Source organism: Callionymus lyra, chromosome 9 (genome assembly GCF_982586985.1).
Source record: "Callionymus lyra chromosome 9, fCalLyr1.hap1.1, whole genome shotgun sequence".
NCBI classification, from domain to species: Eukaryota; Metazoa; Chordata; class Actinopteri; order Syngnathiformes; family Callionymidae; genus Callionymus; species Callionymus lyra.
Window position 1 is genome coordinate 15,902,992 of NC_141826.1, and position 18,519 is coordinate 15,921,510.

At 38.6% G+C, this 18,519-nt stretch overlaps 3 protein-coding genes across 3 annotated transcripts; all 3 read left to right on the forward strand.

Annotated features, from left to right (window-relative positions):
• The first annotated feature begins 416 nt into the window (after positions 1 to 416).
• On the forward strand, positions 417 to 7,207 carry LOC148071999 (uncharacterized). The gene is made up of 7 exons (XM_087798563.1): positions 417 to 588; positions 3,420 to 3,689; positions 3,757 to 4,038; positions 4,686 to 4,864; positions 4,932 to 5,045; positions 5,125 to 5,166; positions 5,332 to 7,207. The coding sequence occupies exons 1-7, from the start codon at positions 549 to 551 to the stop codon at positions 5,461 to 5,463; spliced, it is 1,059 nt and encodes a 352-aa protein (XP_087654689.1). The 5' UTR covers positions 417 to 548; the 3' UTR covers positions 5,464 to 7,207.
• A 272-nt stretch (positions 7,208 to 7,479) lies between these two features.
• Positions 7,480 to 12,820, forward strand: LOC148072000 (uncharacterized). Its single transcript, XM_087798561.1, has 7 exons — positions 7,480 to 7,650; positions 9,151 to 9,438; positions 9,506 to 9,787; positions 10,483 to 10,676; positions 10,744 to 10,857; positions 10,937 to 10,978; positions 11,145 to 12,820. Exons 1-7 carry the CDS (start codon positions 7,611 to 7,613, stop codon positions 11,274 to 11,276), a joined length of 1,092 nt encoding a protein of 363 aa, XP_087654687.1. The 5' UTR covers positions 7,480 to 7,610; the 3' UTR covers positions 11,277 to 12,820.
• A 200-nt stretch (positions 12,821 to 13,020) lies between these two features.
• LOC148072001 (uncharacterized) lies at positions 13,021 to 18,433 on the forward strand. The gene is made up of 7 exons (XM_087799593.1): positions 13,021 to 13,183; positions 14,693 to 14,980; positions 15,043 to 15,324; positions 16,025 to 16,236; positions 16,304 to 16,417; positions 16,497 to 16,538; positions 16,712 to 18,433. The coding sequence occupies exons 1-7, from the start codon at positions 13,144 to 13,146 to the stop codon at positions 16,841 to 16,843; spliced, it is 1,110 nt and encodes a 369-aa protein (XP_087655719.1). The 5' UTR covers positions 13,021 to 13,143; the 3' UTR covers positions 16,844 to 18,433.
• Positions 18,434 to 18,519: the final 86 nt, after the last annotated feature.

Genomic DNA, 18,519 nt, shown 5'->3' on the forward strand with positions numbered 1-18,519 from the left:
GGATCTTGCAGAATTTCATTGTCGCTTTAAAGCTGCTATAGATGTAATGACTGCAGTTTAATTACTACCCGAAATTATTATTGTATTATTATGGCAGCAATTAAAATGTAATTTGGAAGCCAAAAACGCAATAGAACTTAATAGTTGCCGAAAAAGGACAGTTTAATGTTAATTTTAAATACCATTTATTTTAAATAAAATGTTACATCTGTCCATGGCTATGCAGCTGTTGATGTCCACTTTAAAAACAAAACAAAAAAACATGTTTACGTTTAAACTTTATGAGTTGTCAAGTACATAATCGTGACATGTTTACTGCCTCAAACTAATATCCACAAAATTAAACGTCACAAACCAAAACACAGACGTGTGGAATTTACGTGATGTCCTTGAACGCACCCAAGCGCGAGGGCGTTTCCTGACAGGAAACAGAGCTAACGCTGCAGAGATCCTGGTTTTGTTTACGAAATAAATGCTCCCTTAACTCTCTAAAGTGGATTTTAAACACCGTTTGGATTCAGAAGAAAAATTGTGTTTCGACTTCGAAGATGCTTTCGGTGATGTTACTGTTCGCTGCCTTTGATCTGGGTGAGTGTTGAAGCAGCGCTAGCATGTCAAGCTAACAGCTACAATAGAGTTCTATGGTCGTGATGCTAGAATGTCTTCAACAGGTATTGAATTGGAATCGTTTTTGATAAAAATCTAAACGTAATGTGATTTAAAGTACATTGAAGTAGCTTCATAAAGCCGCCTTGGTATGTGAACCTGGAGCAGCGGTCTCTGACGTAACTGGGGTCACCAGAGGTCAATTCTCTCCGTTTTTTTTAACCTTCTCAAATTCCTTTTTTATGTCTTTGGTGTTTATACTGTGAATATGGGACATTTTTTTAATTTGCGATTCTGAGATAATTTATTCCAATCCAATGGATAATGCATTATAAAATAACAATAACCGTTTTTTAAAAACAATAGTATTTCAGTTTACTTTGAAACACATTTGGCGTAAGTAAAATTAGATTCTTTTTTTTTTTAAAGTTGTTGTTTGTTTCTATTTAATCAGGAAAGAAGATTATCTTGTTGAGTTCGCCACATGAAAATGTCCTGGCAAGGAAAAATAAAACATATTTTTATGCCAAACTGAAACTTAGTGGATCATTTAATCTACTTCAATAAACGCAACAAGAAAACAATGTTTATTTTTTTGTGGAAGCTTTTTCAACTTAGTAAATGAGGATGTATGCTAAAGTATATTCATTATCATTGTATGTATTTTCTGTGAGTATTTGGGTAAAAAAAAAAGGGACTAGCATCAGGTTTGAAAATGTTGAGACTCGCAACTTTTATGAAGAACTTTCCGCTTGTTTCTCAGAGTCATTTGCTCCATTTAATTATTGTTAATATTTTTTCAAGTATATTTATTTCCTCTTTTTAGTACATATTAGCAATCTATTTTAATAATATAACATTATTCAATTAATTCAAATTATTATTGAGTATTAACGTTCTCGCTTTGTGCAAAATACAAGTCAAATATTGCCTTGTCTAGACCAGCTAAAGGCAATTGTGAATTTACCAAAATATACAGTGCCTTGCGAAAGTATTCGGCCCCCTTGAACCTTTCAACATTTCGCCACATTTCAGGCTTCAAACATAAAGATATAAAATTTTAATTTTTTGTCATGAATCAACAACAAGTGGGACACAATCGTGAAGTGGAACGAAATTTATTGGATAATATAAACTTTTTTAACAAATAAAAAACTGAAAAGTGGGGCGTGCAATATTATTCGGCCCCCTTGCGCTAATACTTTGTAGCGCCACCTTTTGCAATTACAGCTGCAAGTCTCTTGGGGTATGTCTCTATCAGTTTTGCACATCGAGAGACTGGAATTCTTGCCCATTCTTCCTTGCAAAACAGCTGGAGCTCAGTGAGGTTGGATGGAGAGCGTTTGTGAACAGCAGTCTCCAGCTCTTTCCACAGATTCTCGATTGGATTCAGGTCTGGACTTTGACTTGGCCATTCTAACACCTGGATACGTCTATTTGTGAACCATTCATTGTAGATTTGGCTTTATGTTTTGGATCATTGTCCTGTTGGAAGATAAATCGCCGTCCCAGTCTCAGGTCTTTTGCAGACTCCAACAGGTTTTCTTCCAGAATGGTCCTTTATTTGGCTCCATCCATCTTCCCATCAATTTTAGCCATCTTCCCTGTCCCTGCTGAAGAAAAGCAGGCCCAAACCATGATGCTGCCACCACCATGTTTGACAGTGGGGATGGTGTGTTCAGGGTGATGAGCTGTGTTGCTTTTACGCCAAACATATCGTTTTGCATTGTGGCCAAAATGTTTGATTTTGGTTTCATCTGACCAGAGCACCTTCTTCCACATGTTTGGTGTGTCTCCCAGGTGGCTTGTGGCAAACTTTAAACGAGACTTTTTATGGATATCTTTGAGAAATGGCTTTCTTCTTGCCACTCTTCCATAAAGGCCAGATTTGTGCAGTGCACGACTGATTGTTGTCCTATGGACAGACTCTCCCACCTCAGCTGTAGTTATCTGCAGTTCATCCAGAGTGATCATGGGCCTCTTGGCTGCATCTCTGATCAGTCTTCTCCTTGTTTGAGATGAAAGTTTGGAGGGACGGCCGGGTCTTGGTAGATTTGCAGTGGTCTGATACTCCTTCCATTTCAATATAATTGCTTGCACAGTGCTCCTTGAGATGTTTAAAGCTTGGGAAATCTTTTTGTATCCAAATCCGACTTTAAACTTCTCTACAACAGTATCTCGGACCTGCCTGGTGTGTTCCTTTGTCTTCATGGTTCTCTCTGCGCTTTAAACAGAACCCTGAGACTATCAAAGAGCAGGTGCATTTATACGGAGACTTGATTACACACAGGTGCATTCTATTTATCATCATCAGTCATTTAGGACAACATTGGATCATTCAAAGATCCTCACTGAACTTCTGGAGTGAGTTTGCTGCACTGAAAGTAAAGGGGCCGAATAATATTGCACGCCCCACTTTTCAGATTTTTATTTGTTAAAAAAGTTTAAATTATCCAATAAATTTCGTTCCACTTCACGATTGTGTCCCACTTGTTGTTGATTCATGACAAAAAAATTAAAAAATGTATATCTTTATGTTTGAAGCCTGAAATGTGGCGAAATGTTGAAAGGTTCAAGGGGGCCGAATACTTTCGCAAGGCACTGTATGTATTCTTGTGTATTTATTATCTTTTTTGAAATCGATAAATTTAACTGAAGTATATTTTTAATGAATTATTATGTAAACTGGTGGGTAAAAAAGTGCACAATTATATTGCGGAATTAAACTAGATTTAATCATTTAAAAAAAAGGTATTTAAAATAACATGGATCGCTTTATCAGTGACTGTGATCTAATATATTATCTTTTACAGTTACGGTGATTTCGGGAGTGAGATTACATTATGGAGAGTCTCACATGATAAGGCTTCAGAGTAGAGGCGTAAAATTCACTCACCGGAACGTGGTTGACGCGCCGGATACCCTGTGGACGTCCAAGAATCGCACGACCATCAAAGACCCCAGACACTCGTTCGATGGGATGTACTATACATTACATCAACTGACACAGAGGGACTCGGGTCAGTATGTTCTGTTGGACCGAAATAACAGGTTGTTGTCCGAAACGTCAATTATTGTTGAAGGTGAGTCTTTTCTTTCCCATATCTTTCATTCTAAACTCCCATGATACTGATGCGTCTTTCATTTCAGAAAATGAGGAGAACTATGATTTGATGGTGGGCGACCACTTGGACTTCCAGTATGGTTTTAAACCCATGAATTGCAACGTCAACTTCATCTCAGGTTACTCGTCAGAAAGCAAGGATATCGTTTATCAGGGCAGGCTAAAGGATCTTTGGTTCTGCAAAGGAATCGAATTTTACCAGCCCTGCAGGATCTCAATAGGATATGCTGATTTCTCGTGTGGCGGAGTCTACGAGTTCACAGACAGCAACGGAGACGTTGCATTACGAGTCGAACTGGACATCAGTAGTGAGGGTTTCTTTCTTTTTAAACGATTATAAATGATCAATCTTGTGGTTTAATAATTTTGTGAGCAGATTTTCCTTCAATTAACGGAGTTAAGTTCTTTTTTTTATAGATGGATGGATGAAAATTCTCTTGTCGAGCAGCAATAACACATCCATCTAAACAAACATCCATAAATACATGTAAAAACAATCAAATAAATACATACAAAACATATAAAAGACATGAACTAATAATTCAAAAGTTGCCAACAAAAAGTAATAAGTGCTCGTCATGCATGAGAGAGAGATCCTTATTGCAGAAGGAACAAAGGATTTCTTAAGATGTTCCGTTTTGCAGTGCATGGAGAGGAGCCTGTTGCTATGGTTACCCTAATGAGCTGCCATAGTGTCATGCATAGTGTGGCGAGGGTTAGAGTCAGTTGTAAGCTGGAAAATAATGATTAAAATATGAAAACATTTCTGTTAATGTGCTTGAAGAAGAAAATCTAGTGTTTAATGTTCGATGAAACACAAGATTATTTCATTTGAAATTTCATTTTGGACCATCTTGCCTTCATCAGTTTAAAAAAAAATACTAAAACAAAACAAGAATCCTAAGGAATTAAAATCAAGTATTCAAACTATTATGTTATAATCTTGGACTTTCAGAGCCGCCTGAAGAACCTGGAATGCCCAATTATGGTTGGGTCGGCATCGCCTCTGCCTGCTGCGCCGCTCTGTGTTCCTGCCTGAAGTGCTGCTGCTGCAAGAAGAGCAAAAAGAAGGACAGTTCTGACTCTGAGGAAGCTGCGGATCCTGCGGAGGAAGCTGAACTGACTGGCGTGCAGGTGAACACCTGTTAGTTCTTCATCAAAGTATATAACATGGTGGTTAAAATCAACCTTTCAATACAAGGGTGGCGTCCAGTTTGTAAGTGAGCCTGCTCGACTGGTACCAAGAGAAACCAGGGAGTTACCCTACCCTGCTGCGGCCCCTCAGCCCCCCACTGTCGCACCAAGCGCCACATTGGTGAGTTCTTCTTCAACAAGTGCAGGTTCTTCATCAATACTCTGATTTAAATCTCACTTCATTCTTCATTTCTTCACAGATACACGACGCTCCAACCTTCGATCTACCGTCCTACGAGGAGGTACGACCAGTTGAATATTTGATTCTTTATCTTCAAAAAAATAATTATTTAAGTTTCAATTCCACCTGATGAGTCACATAAGTACACAAACATGTTTGCTATACTTTGTCCAGCACATGTTGAAATAAAACTTAATTTAATATATTTTTATTTTTGTACCTGCAGGCTCTGGACATGCCGTCGACCGCCGACCCACGCTTCAACTTCACCGGCATGAGTTTCTCAGCCGATCCTCCGCTCAGTTCGGAGGCGACCGGCAGTGACGTCTACACCTCGGACAAACTCAACTTCCTCTGAGAAACATGGTCTTCGACTCTAGAACCATTTGTGGACGACAAGAGGTGAACTATCCTCAACATGGAGGCCTTTTTTACTGGTGGACAACTGTGATGCTCAAATCTAACCACCGACAGAACTCTCATATCTTTTTCTAAATCTGGTTAAAATCCCTAAAAGCCATATACAAACATGATGCAAAAAACTGTTACATAAACCACAGTGCCCTCTGGTGGCGGGTTCACAGATTACAGTCAAATGCCTTTACGACTCTCGTATCGCTCTCCACACTTTCAAGACTGTGCTACCTCAGACTTGTATACATTTGTATCATAATTGTTGTTGTACCAATGTTTTATTCGTCAGTTGTTGTACCAATGTTTAATGTCAGGGAATCTGAATCACTACAAAACATTTGTAGCCTTAAGTTTCTGTGAGGATCACGGATGATTTAAAGAGTTTCATCTCTGCATCAGTCCCAGACTCGGACTGTGTGATCATTGAACATTGAAAAAAACATGGACTTGTTTATATTTGTATGATAATTGTTGTTGTAGCAATGCTTTATTCAACACTAACGTAGAGATTCACATTCATTTAAAGGGCCAGGTTATGTTTTTATTTAGGGACAAGAATGAATGAAGGAACCATGGCTTGGTCAGCACTTAAGAACATGCAATGTGGTCCTGGTACCACTCTGATCGCCAATCTGACTCAATGTCAGGGAATCTGAATCACTACAAAACATTTGTAGCCTTAAGTTTCTGTGAGGATCACAGATGATTTAAAGAGTCCTTTCATCTCGGCATCAGTCACATACTAGGACTGTTTGATCATTGAAAAAAAAGTTTTTATTACTTTATAAAGGACTTGTAGAAAGTCTAAACCCATCGTAGATCATGACAGCAAATGTAGTTTAATGTGAAACTAATTTCATTAATACTAACTGACTAAAATGCCAATATTGGTTTTTACTCATCAATTATTCTCATTTATTTTTTATTTTAACAACATACATGGTTTAACACTACAAATATATATATATATATTTTTTTGTCATTAGGACCATTTATGAACACATCGTTGACAGAGTTATAAATCTCCACGATCACTCTTATTAGAAGTTTCTGTGTGATTGTTGACATTTTTAACACTGACATCTTTATAGATCGACATAATAATGGAGGAATTTAAAATATGTATTAAAAAAAAAAAACCAAGTCAAAGACACCCCTGGATTTGACAAGATAAACATTTCACACTCCAGGCAGGAGGGGATTAAGAGAAGCTAACATCACTTTAAAAAATGACCCCACATTTGTGTTTCTCAGTGTGTTTATGTTTTCTGCTCAAACACTTGCCTCTGGAACTCTTGATTGTATTTGTGTACTTGAAGATATCTCGACTCAAAATGCTTCTCTGTTACAAAACTCAGGTCATGAAGGTGTTCTCTGCTGCTTAGTTAGTCGTGTATCCTCTCATTCTCGGAAGCTGCTGTCGTAGCACTTTATGTTTTAATAACGACAACGGGACAAAGAAAATGTGCGTTTCTGCCTTTTGTGTACAAAAACATGATTTGATATTTTAAAAGTCACTCATTAAGTGTGCAGACGTTTGTCGGTGCCACGCTTTCATTCTCTCAGGTTCTTCATGCATGTTCATGTTTTTTCTACACTGATGTATCACAATTTTTGTGTATTCGCTGAAACGCAACAGTTGGGGACCTTTGATGCAACAGAACCATCTCATCATCCCTGATGTTTGAGGTGATGTTTAGACAAAAAAAAGGACTGTGTAATGTACATTTGAAATACCATTTATTTTAAATAAAATGTTACATCTGTAATTCTGCAGCTGTTGATGTCCACTTTTATTACATATTAAGTTTACGTTTAAACGTTATGAGTTGTCAAGTACATAATTGTGACATGTTTACTGCCTCAAACTAATATCAACAAAATGAAACGTCACAAACCAAAACACAGACGTGTGGAATTTACGTGATGTCCTTGAACGCCACCGAAGCGCGAGGGCGTGTCCTGACAGGAAACAGAACTAACGCTGCAGAGATCCTGGTTTTGTTTACGAAATAAATGCTCCCTTAACTCTCTAAAGTGGACTTTAAACACCGTTTGGAATCGGAGGGAAATTGTGTTTCGACTTCGAAGATGCTTTCGGTGATGTTACTGTTCGCTGCCTTTGATCTGGGTGAGTGTTGAAGCAGCGCTAGCATGTCAAGCTAACAGCTACAATAGAGTTCTATGGTCGTGATGCTAGAATGTCTTCAACAGGTATTGAATTGGAATCGTTTTTGATTAAAAAAAAAATTAAACGTAATGTGATTTAAAGTACAGTAAGTAAGTCATTTCCAGATCAGGGTCACAAAGCGCTTAAACTTTCAAACAATACCTAATAAAATATATACTTAAAAGGTCAAGACACATAAGACAAACACAAGAGTCTCAGAAAATCATGGAAAAACCTGCACGAATAAAAGTGTCTTGAGATGTTTCTTAAAGGAGTCAATAGATCATCAAACACAGAGTGAGAGGAAGATCTTTCAAAAGCTTAGGAGCAACAGTCTGGAAGGATTTCTCTCCTCTGGTCCTGAACCGTGTTCAGGAACCATCAGTAGATTCTGATCCACGGACCTCAGAGCCCGAGCTTGGGTGTAAGGCTGGATCAGATCAGTGATGTAAGGAGGAGTCTGACCATGAATAGATCTGAAAGTAAGAACCAGAATTTTAAAGTTGATCCTGAAAGAAAATGGAAGCCAGTGAAGAGATTTAAGGATCAGAGAAATGTGAGTTCTTCTACTAGAGCGGGTCAGAATTCTTGCTGCAATATTCTGTATCAACTGCAGGCGAGACAGATCCTTCTTGTTTAGACATGAAAACAAACTGTTACAATAGTCCAGACGAGAAGAAACAAACGCATGGATTACAAGCTCCAGATCATGTTGTGACAACATTTTCCTCAGTTTAGAGATTTTTCTCAGTTGAAGGAAAGTTTCTGGTCAGTTTTATGCAGTGTTGAACAAGAGACAAGTCTTTGTCGAATACAACACCCAGGTTTCTCAGGCTCAGTTTGACAGACTGACCTAAGTCAAGCTGAAGCAGGGGTCTCAAACTCATGAGGGGTCAGCAGAGGTCAATTCTGGTGGAGACTGGTCCTTGATTTGTTTTTTTGATTTGTTTTTTACTTTTCAAATTCCTTTAGTATGTCGTTGTGTTTACACTGTGAATACTGGACACTTTGGTTTAATTATTTATAATATTATTTTAAAAATTGTTTCCATCTTCACTATATAATCAAAGCTATGAAAATAATAACCTTTCCCGTTAAATTATATTTGTTCCTTAACCACCTGTTGTTGTACAAGAATGGAGCCCCGTGCACTGCATGTGTCCTATTTCGGTCCGGGTTATTCTGGTGGGGTTACGTCACTCGCTGGAAATGTGATCGTCTATTTATGAGGTTTTTGTTTTTTTTTTATAAGTGAAGGAAGCTTCAACAGCACGTTTGGAAGACACTTTGTACCACGTACAAAACGTAAAAAAAAAAAAATCTAAAAAGAAACGTAAGGTGTGATGTCAAACACTGCTAGCTAGCAACGGATAACAGATTTAATTTTAAAAAAAGGTATTTAAAATAACATGAATCGCTTTATCAGTGCCTGTGATCTCATATCTTATCTATTGTTTACAGTTACGGTGATTTCGGGATTCACGGATTTTGGGACTCTGAGATTACATTATGGAGAGTCTCACGAGATAAGGCTTCCGAGAAAAGGCCAAAAACTCACTTACCAGAACGGGGTTGACGCGCCGAAGACCCTGTGGACGTCCGAGAGTCGTGCGACCGTCAAAGACCCCAGACACTCGTTCAATGGGATGTACTATACATTACGTCAACTGACACAAAAGGACTCGGGTGAGTATGTCCTGTTGGACAAAAATCAACTCTTGTTGTCCACAACGTCAATCATTGTTGGAGGTGAGTCTTTTCTTTGCCGTATGTTTCATTCTAAACTCCCATGATACTGATGCGTCTTTCATTTCAGCAAATGAGAAGAACTATGATTTGATGGTGGGCGACCACTTGGACTTCCAGTATGGTTTTAAACCCATGAATTGTAACGTCAACTTCATCTCAAAATACTCGCCTGGAAGCGTGGATATCGTTTATGAAGGCAGGCTAAAAGATCCTCGGTTCTGCAAAGAAATCCAATTGTACCAGCCCTGCAGGATCTCAATAGAAGGAGCTGATCCCTCGTGCAGCGGAACCTACGAGTTCACAGACAGCAACGGAGACGTAGCATTACAAGTCGAACTGGACGTCACTGGTGAGGGTTTCTTTCTTTTTAACCGCTATAAGAAACGATTATAAATGATCTTGTGGTTTACTCCTCTCATATTGCGTTAACCAAGGTGTTGACATAGTAAGAATCATTTTGTGTGCAGACTTTCCTTCATTTAACGGAGTAAACTTCTTTTTTTTTTTATAGATGGATGGATGGAAATTCTCTTGTCGAGCAGCAATAACACATCCATCTAAACAAACATCCATAAATACATGTTAAAACAATCAAATAAATACATACAAAACATATAAAAGACATGAACTAATAATTCAAAAGTTGCCAACAAAAAGTAATAAGTGCTCGTCATGCATGAGAGAGAGATTCTTATTGCAGAAGGAACAAAGGATTTCTTAAGATGTTCCGTTTTGCAGTGCGTGGAGAGGAGCCTGTTGCTGTGGTTACCCTTATGAGCTGCCGTAGTGTCATGCAAAGTGTGGCGAGGGTTAGAGTCAGTTGTAAGCTGGAAAATAATGATTAAAATACGAGATGTGCTTGAAGAAGAAAATCTAGTGTCTAATGTTCAGTTAAACACAAGATGCTTTCATTTAAAATTTAATTTTGTTTTGGACCATCTTGCCTTCATCAGTTTAAAAAAAAAAAAAACTAAAACAAAACAAGAATCCTAAGGATCTAAAATCAAGTATTCAAGCTATTATGTTACGACCTTGGACTTTCAGAGCCGCCTGAACCTGAAGATGAAGATGAACCTGGAATGCCCACTTATGGTTGGGTCGGCATCGCCTCTGCCTGCTGCTCCACTCTGTGTTACTGCCTGAAGTGCTGCTGCTGCAAGAAGAGCAAAAAGAAGGACAGTTCTGACTCTGAGGAAGCTGCGGATCCTGCGGAGGAAGCTGAACTGACTGGCATGCAGGTGAACACCTGTTAGTTCTTCATCAAAGTATATAACATGGTGGTTAAAATCAACCTTTCAATACAAGGGTGGCGTCCAGTATGAAAGTGAGCCTGCTCGACTGATATCAAGAGAAACCGAGGAGTTACCCTACCCTGCTGCGGCCCCTCAGCCCCCCACTGTCGCACCAAGCGCCCCATTGGTGAGTTCTTCTTCAACAAGTGCAGGTTCTTCATCAATACTCCGATTTAAATCTCACTTCATTCTTCATTTCTTCACAGATACACGACGCTCCAACCTTCGATCTACCGTCCTACGAGGAGGTACGACCAGTTGAATATTTGATTCTTTATCTTCCTTAAAAAATAATAATTTAAGTTTCAATTCCACCTGATGAGTCACATAAGTACACAAACATGTTTGCTATACTTTGTCCAGCACATGTTGAAATAAACCTTCATCTAATATATTTTATTTTTGTACCTGCAGGCTCTGGACATGCCGTCGACCGCCGACCCACGCTTCAACTTCACCGGCATGAGTTTCTCAGCCGATCCTCCGCTCAGTTCGGAGGCGACCGGCAGTGACGTCTACACCTCGGACAAACTCAACTTCCTCTGAGAAACATGGCCTTCGACTCTAGAACCATTTGTAGACGACAAGAGGTGAACTATCCTCAACATGGAGGCCTTTTTTACTGGTGGACAACTGTGATGCTCAAATCCAACCACCGACAGAACTCTCATATCTTTTTCTAAATCTGGTTAAAATCCCTAAAAGCCATATACAAACATGATGCAAAAAACTGTTACATAAACCACAGTGCCCTCTGGTGGCGGGTTCAAAGATTGCAGTCAAATGCCTTTATGACGCTCGTATCGCTCTCCACGCCTTCAAGACTGTGCTACCTCAGACTTGTATACATTTGTATCATAATTGTTGTTGTACCAATGTTTTATTCGTCAGTTGTTGTAGCAATGTTTAATGTCAGGGAATCTGAATCACTACAAAACATTTGTTGCCTTAAGTTTCTGTGAGGATCAGGGATGATTTAAAGAGTTTCATCTCTGCATCAGTCCCAGACTCGGACTGTGTGATCATTGAACATTGAAAAAAAATGTTTTTATTACTTTATAAGGACTTGTAGAAAGTCTAAACCCATCGTAGAGCATGACAGCATCTGTAGTTTAATGTGAAACTAACTTCATTAATACTAACTGACTAAAATTCCAATATTATTTTTTAACTTGTCAATTATTCTCATTTTTATTTTAACAACATACAAGGTTTAACACGACAAATATATATATATATATTTTTTGTCGTTAGAACCATTTATGACCACATCGTAGACAGTTATAAATCTCCACGGTCACTCTTATGAGAAGTTTCTGTGTGATTGTTGACATTTTAAACACTGACATCTTTATAGATCTACAAAATAATGGATGAATTTAAAATATGTATAAAAAACAAAACAAGTCAAAGACATCTCTGGACTTGGCAAGATAAACGTTTCACACTCCAGGCAGGAGGGGAATAAGAAAAGCTAACATCGCTTAAAAAATGACTCCACGTTTGTTTTTCTCTACGTGTTTGTTTTCTGCTCAAACACTTGCCTCTGGAATTCTTGATTGTATTTGTGTACTTGAAGATATCTCGACTCAAAAGTGCTTCTCGGTTACAAAACTCAGGTCATGAAGGTGTTCTCTGCTGCTTAGTTAGTCGCATCTAAACAGTATGACAGCGATCGCCTAAGTCCTGTATCCTCTCATTCTCAGTAGCTGCCGTCGTCGCACTTTATGTTTTAATAACGACAACGGGACAAAGAAAAGGTGCGTTTCTGCCTTTTGTGTACAAAACGTGATTTGATATTTTAAAAGTCAGTCATTAAGTGTGCAGCCGCTTGTCGGTGCCAAGCTTTCATTCTCAGGTTCTTCATGTATGTTCATTTTTTTCAACACTGATGTATCAACATTTTTGTGTATTCGCTGAAACGCAACAGTTGTGGACCTTTGATGCAGTGATTCTACTTTCATTCTCTCGTGTCAATCTTTCAACAGAACCATCTCATCATCCCTGATGTTTGAGGTGATGTTTAGACAAAAAAAAGGACCGTGTAATGTACATTTCAAATACCATTTATTTTAAATAAAATGTTACATCTGTAATTCTGCAGCGGTTTTACTTTTATTACATATTATGATCACATTTAAACGTTATGAGTTGTCAAGTACATAATCGTGACATGTTTACTGCCTCAAACTAATATCCACAAAATGAAACGTCACAAACCAAAATACAGACGTGTGGAATTTACGTGATGTCCTTGAACGCACCCAAGCGTGAGGGCGTGTCCTGACAGGAAACAGAGCTAACGCTGCAGAGATCCTGGTTTTGTTCACGAAATAAATGCTCCCTTAACTCTCTAAAGTGGACTTTAAACACCGTTTGGATTAGTAAGAAAATTTGCGTTTCGACTTCGAAGATGCTTTCGGTGATGTTACTGTTCGCTGCCTTTGATCTGGGTGAGTGTTGAAGCAGCGCTAGCATGTCAAGCTAACAGCTACAATAGAGTTCTATGGTCGTGATGCTAGAATGTCTTCAACAGGTAGTGAATTGGAATCGTTTTTGATAAAAATGTAAACGTAATGTGATTTAAAGTACAGTAAGTAAGTAAGTAAATTCAAGACCAAGGTCACAAAGCGTTCAAACTATAAAACAATACCTAATAAAATAAATACTTAAAAGGCCAAAACAAGACAGAACCAAACACAAGAGTCTCAGAAAATCAAGGAAAAACCTGCACGAATAAAAGTGTCTTAAGATGTTTCTTAAAGGAGTCAGTAGATCATCAAACACAGAGTGAGAGGAAGATCTTTTCAAAGTTTAGGAGCAACAGTCTGGAAGGATTTCTCTCCTCTGGTCCTGAACCGTGTGTGAGGAACCATCAGTAGATTCTGATCCACAGACCTCAGAGCCCGAGCTGGGGTGTAAGGCTGCATCAGATCACTGATGTAAGGAGGAGTCTGACCATGAATAGATCTGAAAGTAAGAACCAGAATTTTAAAGTTGATCCTGAAAGAAAATGGAAGCCAGTGAAGAGTTTTAAGGATCGGAGAAATGTAAGTTCCACTACTAGAGCGGGTCAGAATTCTTGCTGCAATGTTCTGTATCAACTGCAGGCGAGACAGATCCTTCTTGTTAAGACATGAAAATAAACTGTTACAATAGTCCAGGCGAGAAGAAACAAACGCATGGATTACAAGCTCCAGATCATGTTGTGACAACATTTTCCTCAGTTTAGAGATTTTTCTCAGTTGAAGGAAAGTTTCTGGTCAGTTTTCTGCAGTGTTGAACAAAAGACAAGTCTTTGTCGAATACAACACCCATGTTTCTCAGGCTCAGTTTGACAGACTGACCTAAGTCAAGCTGAAGCAGGGGTCTCAAACTCATGAGGGGTCAGCAGAGGTCAATTCTGGTGGAGACTGGTCCTTGATTTGTTTTTTTGATTTTTTTTTTTACTTTTCAAATTCCTTTAGTATGTCGTTGTGTTTACACTGTGAATACTGGACATTTTTGTCTTTGGTTTAATTATTTATAATATTATTTTAAAAATCGTTTCCATCTTCACTATATAATCAAAGCTATGAAAATAATAACCTTTCCCGTTAAATTATATTTGTTCCTTAACCACCTGTTGTTGTACAAGAATGGAGCCCCGTGCACTGCATGTGTACTATTTCGGTCCGGGTTATTCTGGTGGGGTTACGTCACTCGCTGGAAATGTGATCGTCTATTTATAAGGTTTTTGTTTTTTTTATAAGTGAAGGAAGCTTCAACAGCACGTTTGGAAGACACTTTGTACCACGTACAAAACGTAAAAAAAAAAAAATCTAAAAAGAAACGTAACGTTTGATGTCAAACACTGCTAGCTAGCAACGGATAACAGATTTAATTAAAAAAAAAAGGTATTTAAAATAACATGAATCGCTTTATCAGTGACTGTGATCTCATATCTTATCTATTGTTTACAGTTACGGTGATTTCGGGACTCACGGATTTTGGGACTCTGAGATTACATTATGGAGAGTCTCACAAGATAAGGCTTCCGAGAAAAGGCCTAAAACTCACTTACCAGAACGTGGTTGACGCGCCGAAGACCCTGTGGACGTCCGAGAGTCGCACGACCGTCAAAGACCCCAGACACTTGTCCGATGGGATGTACTATACATTACGTCAACTGAGACAGAGGGACTCGGGTCAGTATGTCCTGTGGGACAAAAATAACATCTCGTTGTCCACAACGTCAATCGTTGTTGAAGGTGAGTCTTTTTTTTCTTCCTCCCATTAAACTCCCATGATACTGATGCGTCTTTCATTTCAGCAAATGAGAAGAACTATGATTTGATGGTGGGCGACCACTTGGTCTTCGAGTATGGTTTTGAACCCAAGAATTGCATCGTCGACTTCATCTCAAAACACTCGCCTGGAAGAGTGTATATCGTTTATGGGGGCAGACTAAACGAACCTCAGTTCTGCAAAGAAATCCAATTGTACCAGCCCTGCAGGATCTCAATAGAAGGTGCTGATCCCTCGTGCAGCGGAACCTACGAGTTCAAAGAAAGCAACGGAGACGTAGCATTACGAGTCGAACTGGACGTCTCTGGTGAGGGTTTCTTTCTTTTTAACCGCTATAAGAAACGATTAAAAATGATCTTGTGGTTTACTCCTCTCATATTGCCTTAACTAAGGTTTTGATATTCTAAGAATAATTTTGTGTGCAGACTTACCTTCAATAAATGGACTAAACTGTTTTTTTATAGATGGATGGATGGAAATTGTCTTGTCAAGCAGCAATAACACATCCATCTAAACAAACATCCATAAATACATGTAAAAACAATCAAATAAATACATATAAAACATATAAAATACATGAACTAATAATTCAAAAGTTGCCAACAAAAATTAAAAAGTGCTCGTCAAGCATGAGAGAGAGATCCTTATTGCAGAAGGAACAAAGGATTTCTTAAGACGTTCCGTTCTGCAGTGCGTGGAGAGGAGCCTGTTGCTCTTCTGAGCTGCCATAGTGTCATGCAAAGGGTGGCGAGGGTTACTATACGAGTCAGTTTTAAGCTGGAAAATGATGATTAAAGTACGAGAATTTTCTCTTTGTATGTGCTTGAAGAAGAAAAGCTGGTGTCTAATGTTCGATGAAACACAAGATGCTTTCATGCTACATTTAAAAATTTCATTTTTGACCATCTTTCCTTCATCAGTTAAAAAAAAATGCTAAAACAAAATGAGAATCCTAAGGATTTAAAATCAAGTATTCAAGCTATTATGTTATAATCTTGGACTTTCAGAGTCTTCTGAACCTGAATATGAAGATGAAGATGAAGATGAAGATGAACCTGGAATGCCCACTTATGGTTGGGTCGGCATCGCCTCTGCCTGCTGCTCCACTCTGTGTTACTGCCTGAAGTGCTGCTGCTGCAAGAAGAGCAAAAAGAAGGACAGTTCTGACTCTGAGGAAGCTGCGGATCCTGCGGAGGAAGCTGAACTGACTGGCGTGCAGGTGAACACCCGTTAGTTCTTCATCAAAGTATATAACATGGTGGTTAAAATCAACCTTTCAATACAAGGGTGGCGTCCAGTTTGTAAGTGAGCCTGCTCGACTGGTACCAAGAGAAACCGAGGAGTTACCCTACCCTGCTGCGGCCCCTCAGCCCCCCACTGTCGCACCAAGCACCCCATTGGTGAGTTCTTCTTCAACAAGTGCAGGTTCTTCATCAATACTCTGATTAAAATCTCACTTTATTCTTCATTTCTTCACAGATACACGACGCTCCAACCTTCGATCTACCGTCCTACGAGAAGGTACGACCAGTTGAATATTTGATTCTTTATCTTAATTAAAAAAAAAAAAATTAAGTTTCAATTTGCCTTGATAAGAGACACATAAATACACAAACATGTTTGCCATACATTGTCCAGCACTTGTTGAAATAAACCTTCATCTATTATCGCTGATTTTATTTTTGTACCTGCAGGCTCTGGACATGCCGTCGACCGCCGACCCACGCTTCAACTTCACCGGCATGAGTTTCTCAGCCGATCCTCCGCTCAGTTCGGAGGCGACCGGCAGTGACGTCTACACCTCGGACAAACTCAACTTCCTCTGAGAAACATGGCCTTCGACTCTAGAACCATTTGTAGACGACAAGAGGTGAACTATCCTCAACATGGAGGCCCTTTTTCTGTTGGACAACTGTGATGCTCAAATCCAACCACCGACAGAACTTTCATATCTTTTTCTATATCGGGTTAAAATCCCTAAAAGCCATAAACAAACATAATGCAAAAAACTTTACATAAACAACAGTGGCCTCTGGTGGCGGGTTCACAGATTACAGTCAAATGCCTTTATGACGCTCAAGATTGTGCTACCTCAGACTTGTTTATATTTGTATGATAATTGTTGTTGTAGCAATGCTTTATTCAACACTAACGTAGAGATTCACATTCATTTAAAGGGCCAGGTTATGTTGTTATTTAGGGACAAGAATGAATGAAGGAACCATGGCTTGGTCAGCACTTAATAACATGCAATGTGGTCCTGGTACCACTCTGATCGCCAATCTGACTCAATGTCAGGGAATCTGAATCACTACCAAACATTTGTAGCCTTAAGTTTCTGTGAGGATCACAGATGATTTAAAGAGTCCTTTCATCTCGGCATCAGTCACAGACTAGGACTGTTTGATCATTGAAAAAAATGTTTTTATTACTTTATAAAGGACTTGTAGAAAGTCTAAACCCATCGTAGATCATGACAGCAAATGTAGTTTAATGTGAAACTAATTTCATTAATACTAACTGACTAAAATGCCAATATTGGTTTTTACTCATCAATTATTCTCATTTTTATTTTTTATTTTAACAACATACATGGTTTAACACTACAAATATATATATATATATATATATTTTTTTGTCATTAGGACCATTTATGACCACATCGTAGACAGTTATAAATCTCCACGATCACTCTTATTAGAAGTTTCTGTGTGATTGTTGACATTTTTAACACTGACATCTTTATAGATCGACATAATAATGGAGGAATTTAAAATATGTATTAAAAAAAAAAAACAAGTCAAAGACACCCCTGGATTTGACAAGATAAACATTTCACACTCCAGGCAGGAGGGGAATAAGAGAAGCTAACATCACTTTAAAAAATGACCCCACATTTGTGTTTCTCAGTGTGTTTATGTTTTCTGCTCAAACACTTGCCTCTGGAACTCTTGATTGTATTTGTGTACTTGAAGATATCTCGACTCAAAATGCTTCTCGGTTACAAATCTCAGGTCATGAAGGTGTTCTCTGCTGCTTAGTTAGTCGTGTATCCTCTCATTCTCGGTAGCTGCTGTCGTCGCACTTTATGTTTTAATAACGACAACGGGACAAAGAAAATGTGCGTTTCTGCCTTTTGTGTACAAAAACATGATTTGATATTTTAAAAGTCACTCATTAAGTGTGCAGACGTTTGTCGTTGCCACGCCTTCCTTCTCAGGTTCTTCATGCATGTTCATGTTTTTCTACACTGATGTATCACAATTTTTGTGTATTCGCTGAAACGCAACAGTTGGGGACCTTTGATGCAACAGAACCATCTCATCATCCCTGATGTTTGACAAAAAAAAGGACTGTGTAATGTACATTTGAAATACCATTTATTTTAAATAAAATGTTACATCTGTAATTCTGCAGCTGTTGATGTCCACTTTTATTACATATTAAGTTTACGTTTAAACGTTATGAGTTGTCAAGTACATAATCGTGACATGTTTACTGC

Excerpts from the sequence above, each read along its gene's own strand:
- LOC148071999 (XM_087798563.1), top strand. The coding sequence starts at position 549 with ATGCTTTCGGTGATGTTACTGTTCGCTGCCTTTGATCTGG. Across the intron at positions 4,865-4,931 it reads CTGAACTGACTGGCGTGCAG|GGTGGCGTCCAGTTTGTAAG; the intron begins GTGAACACCTGT and ends TTTCAATACAAG. Across the intron at positions 5,167-5,331 it reads ATCTACCGTCCTACGAGGAG|GCTCTGGACATGCCGTCGAC; the intron begins GTACGACCAGTT and ends TTGTACCTGCAG.
- LOC148072000 (XM_087798561.1), top strand. The coding sequence starts at position 7,611 with ATGCTTTCGGTGATGTTACTGTTCGCTGCCTTTGATCTGG. Across the intron at positions 9,788-10,482 it reads AGTCGAACTGGACGTCACTG|AGCCGCCTGAACCTGAAGAT; the intron begins GTGAGGGTTTCT and ends TTGGACTTTCAG. Across the intron at positions 10,979-11,144 it reads ATCTACCGTCCTACGAGGAG|GCTCTGGACATGCCGTCGAC; the intron begins GTACGACCAGTT and ends TTGTACCTGCAG.
- LOC148072001 (XM_087799593.1), top strand. The coding sequence starts at position 13,144 with ATGCTTTCGGTGATGTTACTGTTCGCTGCCTTTGATCTGG. Across the intron at positions 14,981-15,042 it reads AACGTCAATCGTTGTTGAAG|CAAATGAGAAGAACTATGAT; the intron begins GTGAGTCTTTTT and ends CTTTCATTTCAG. Across the intron at positions 16,539-16,711 it reads ATCTACCGTCCTACGAGAAG|GCTCTGGACATGCCGTCGAC; the intron begins GTACGACCAGTT and ends TTGTACCTGCAG.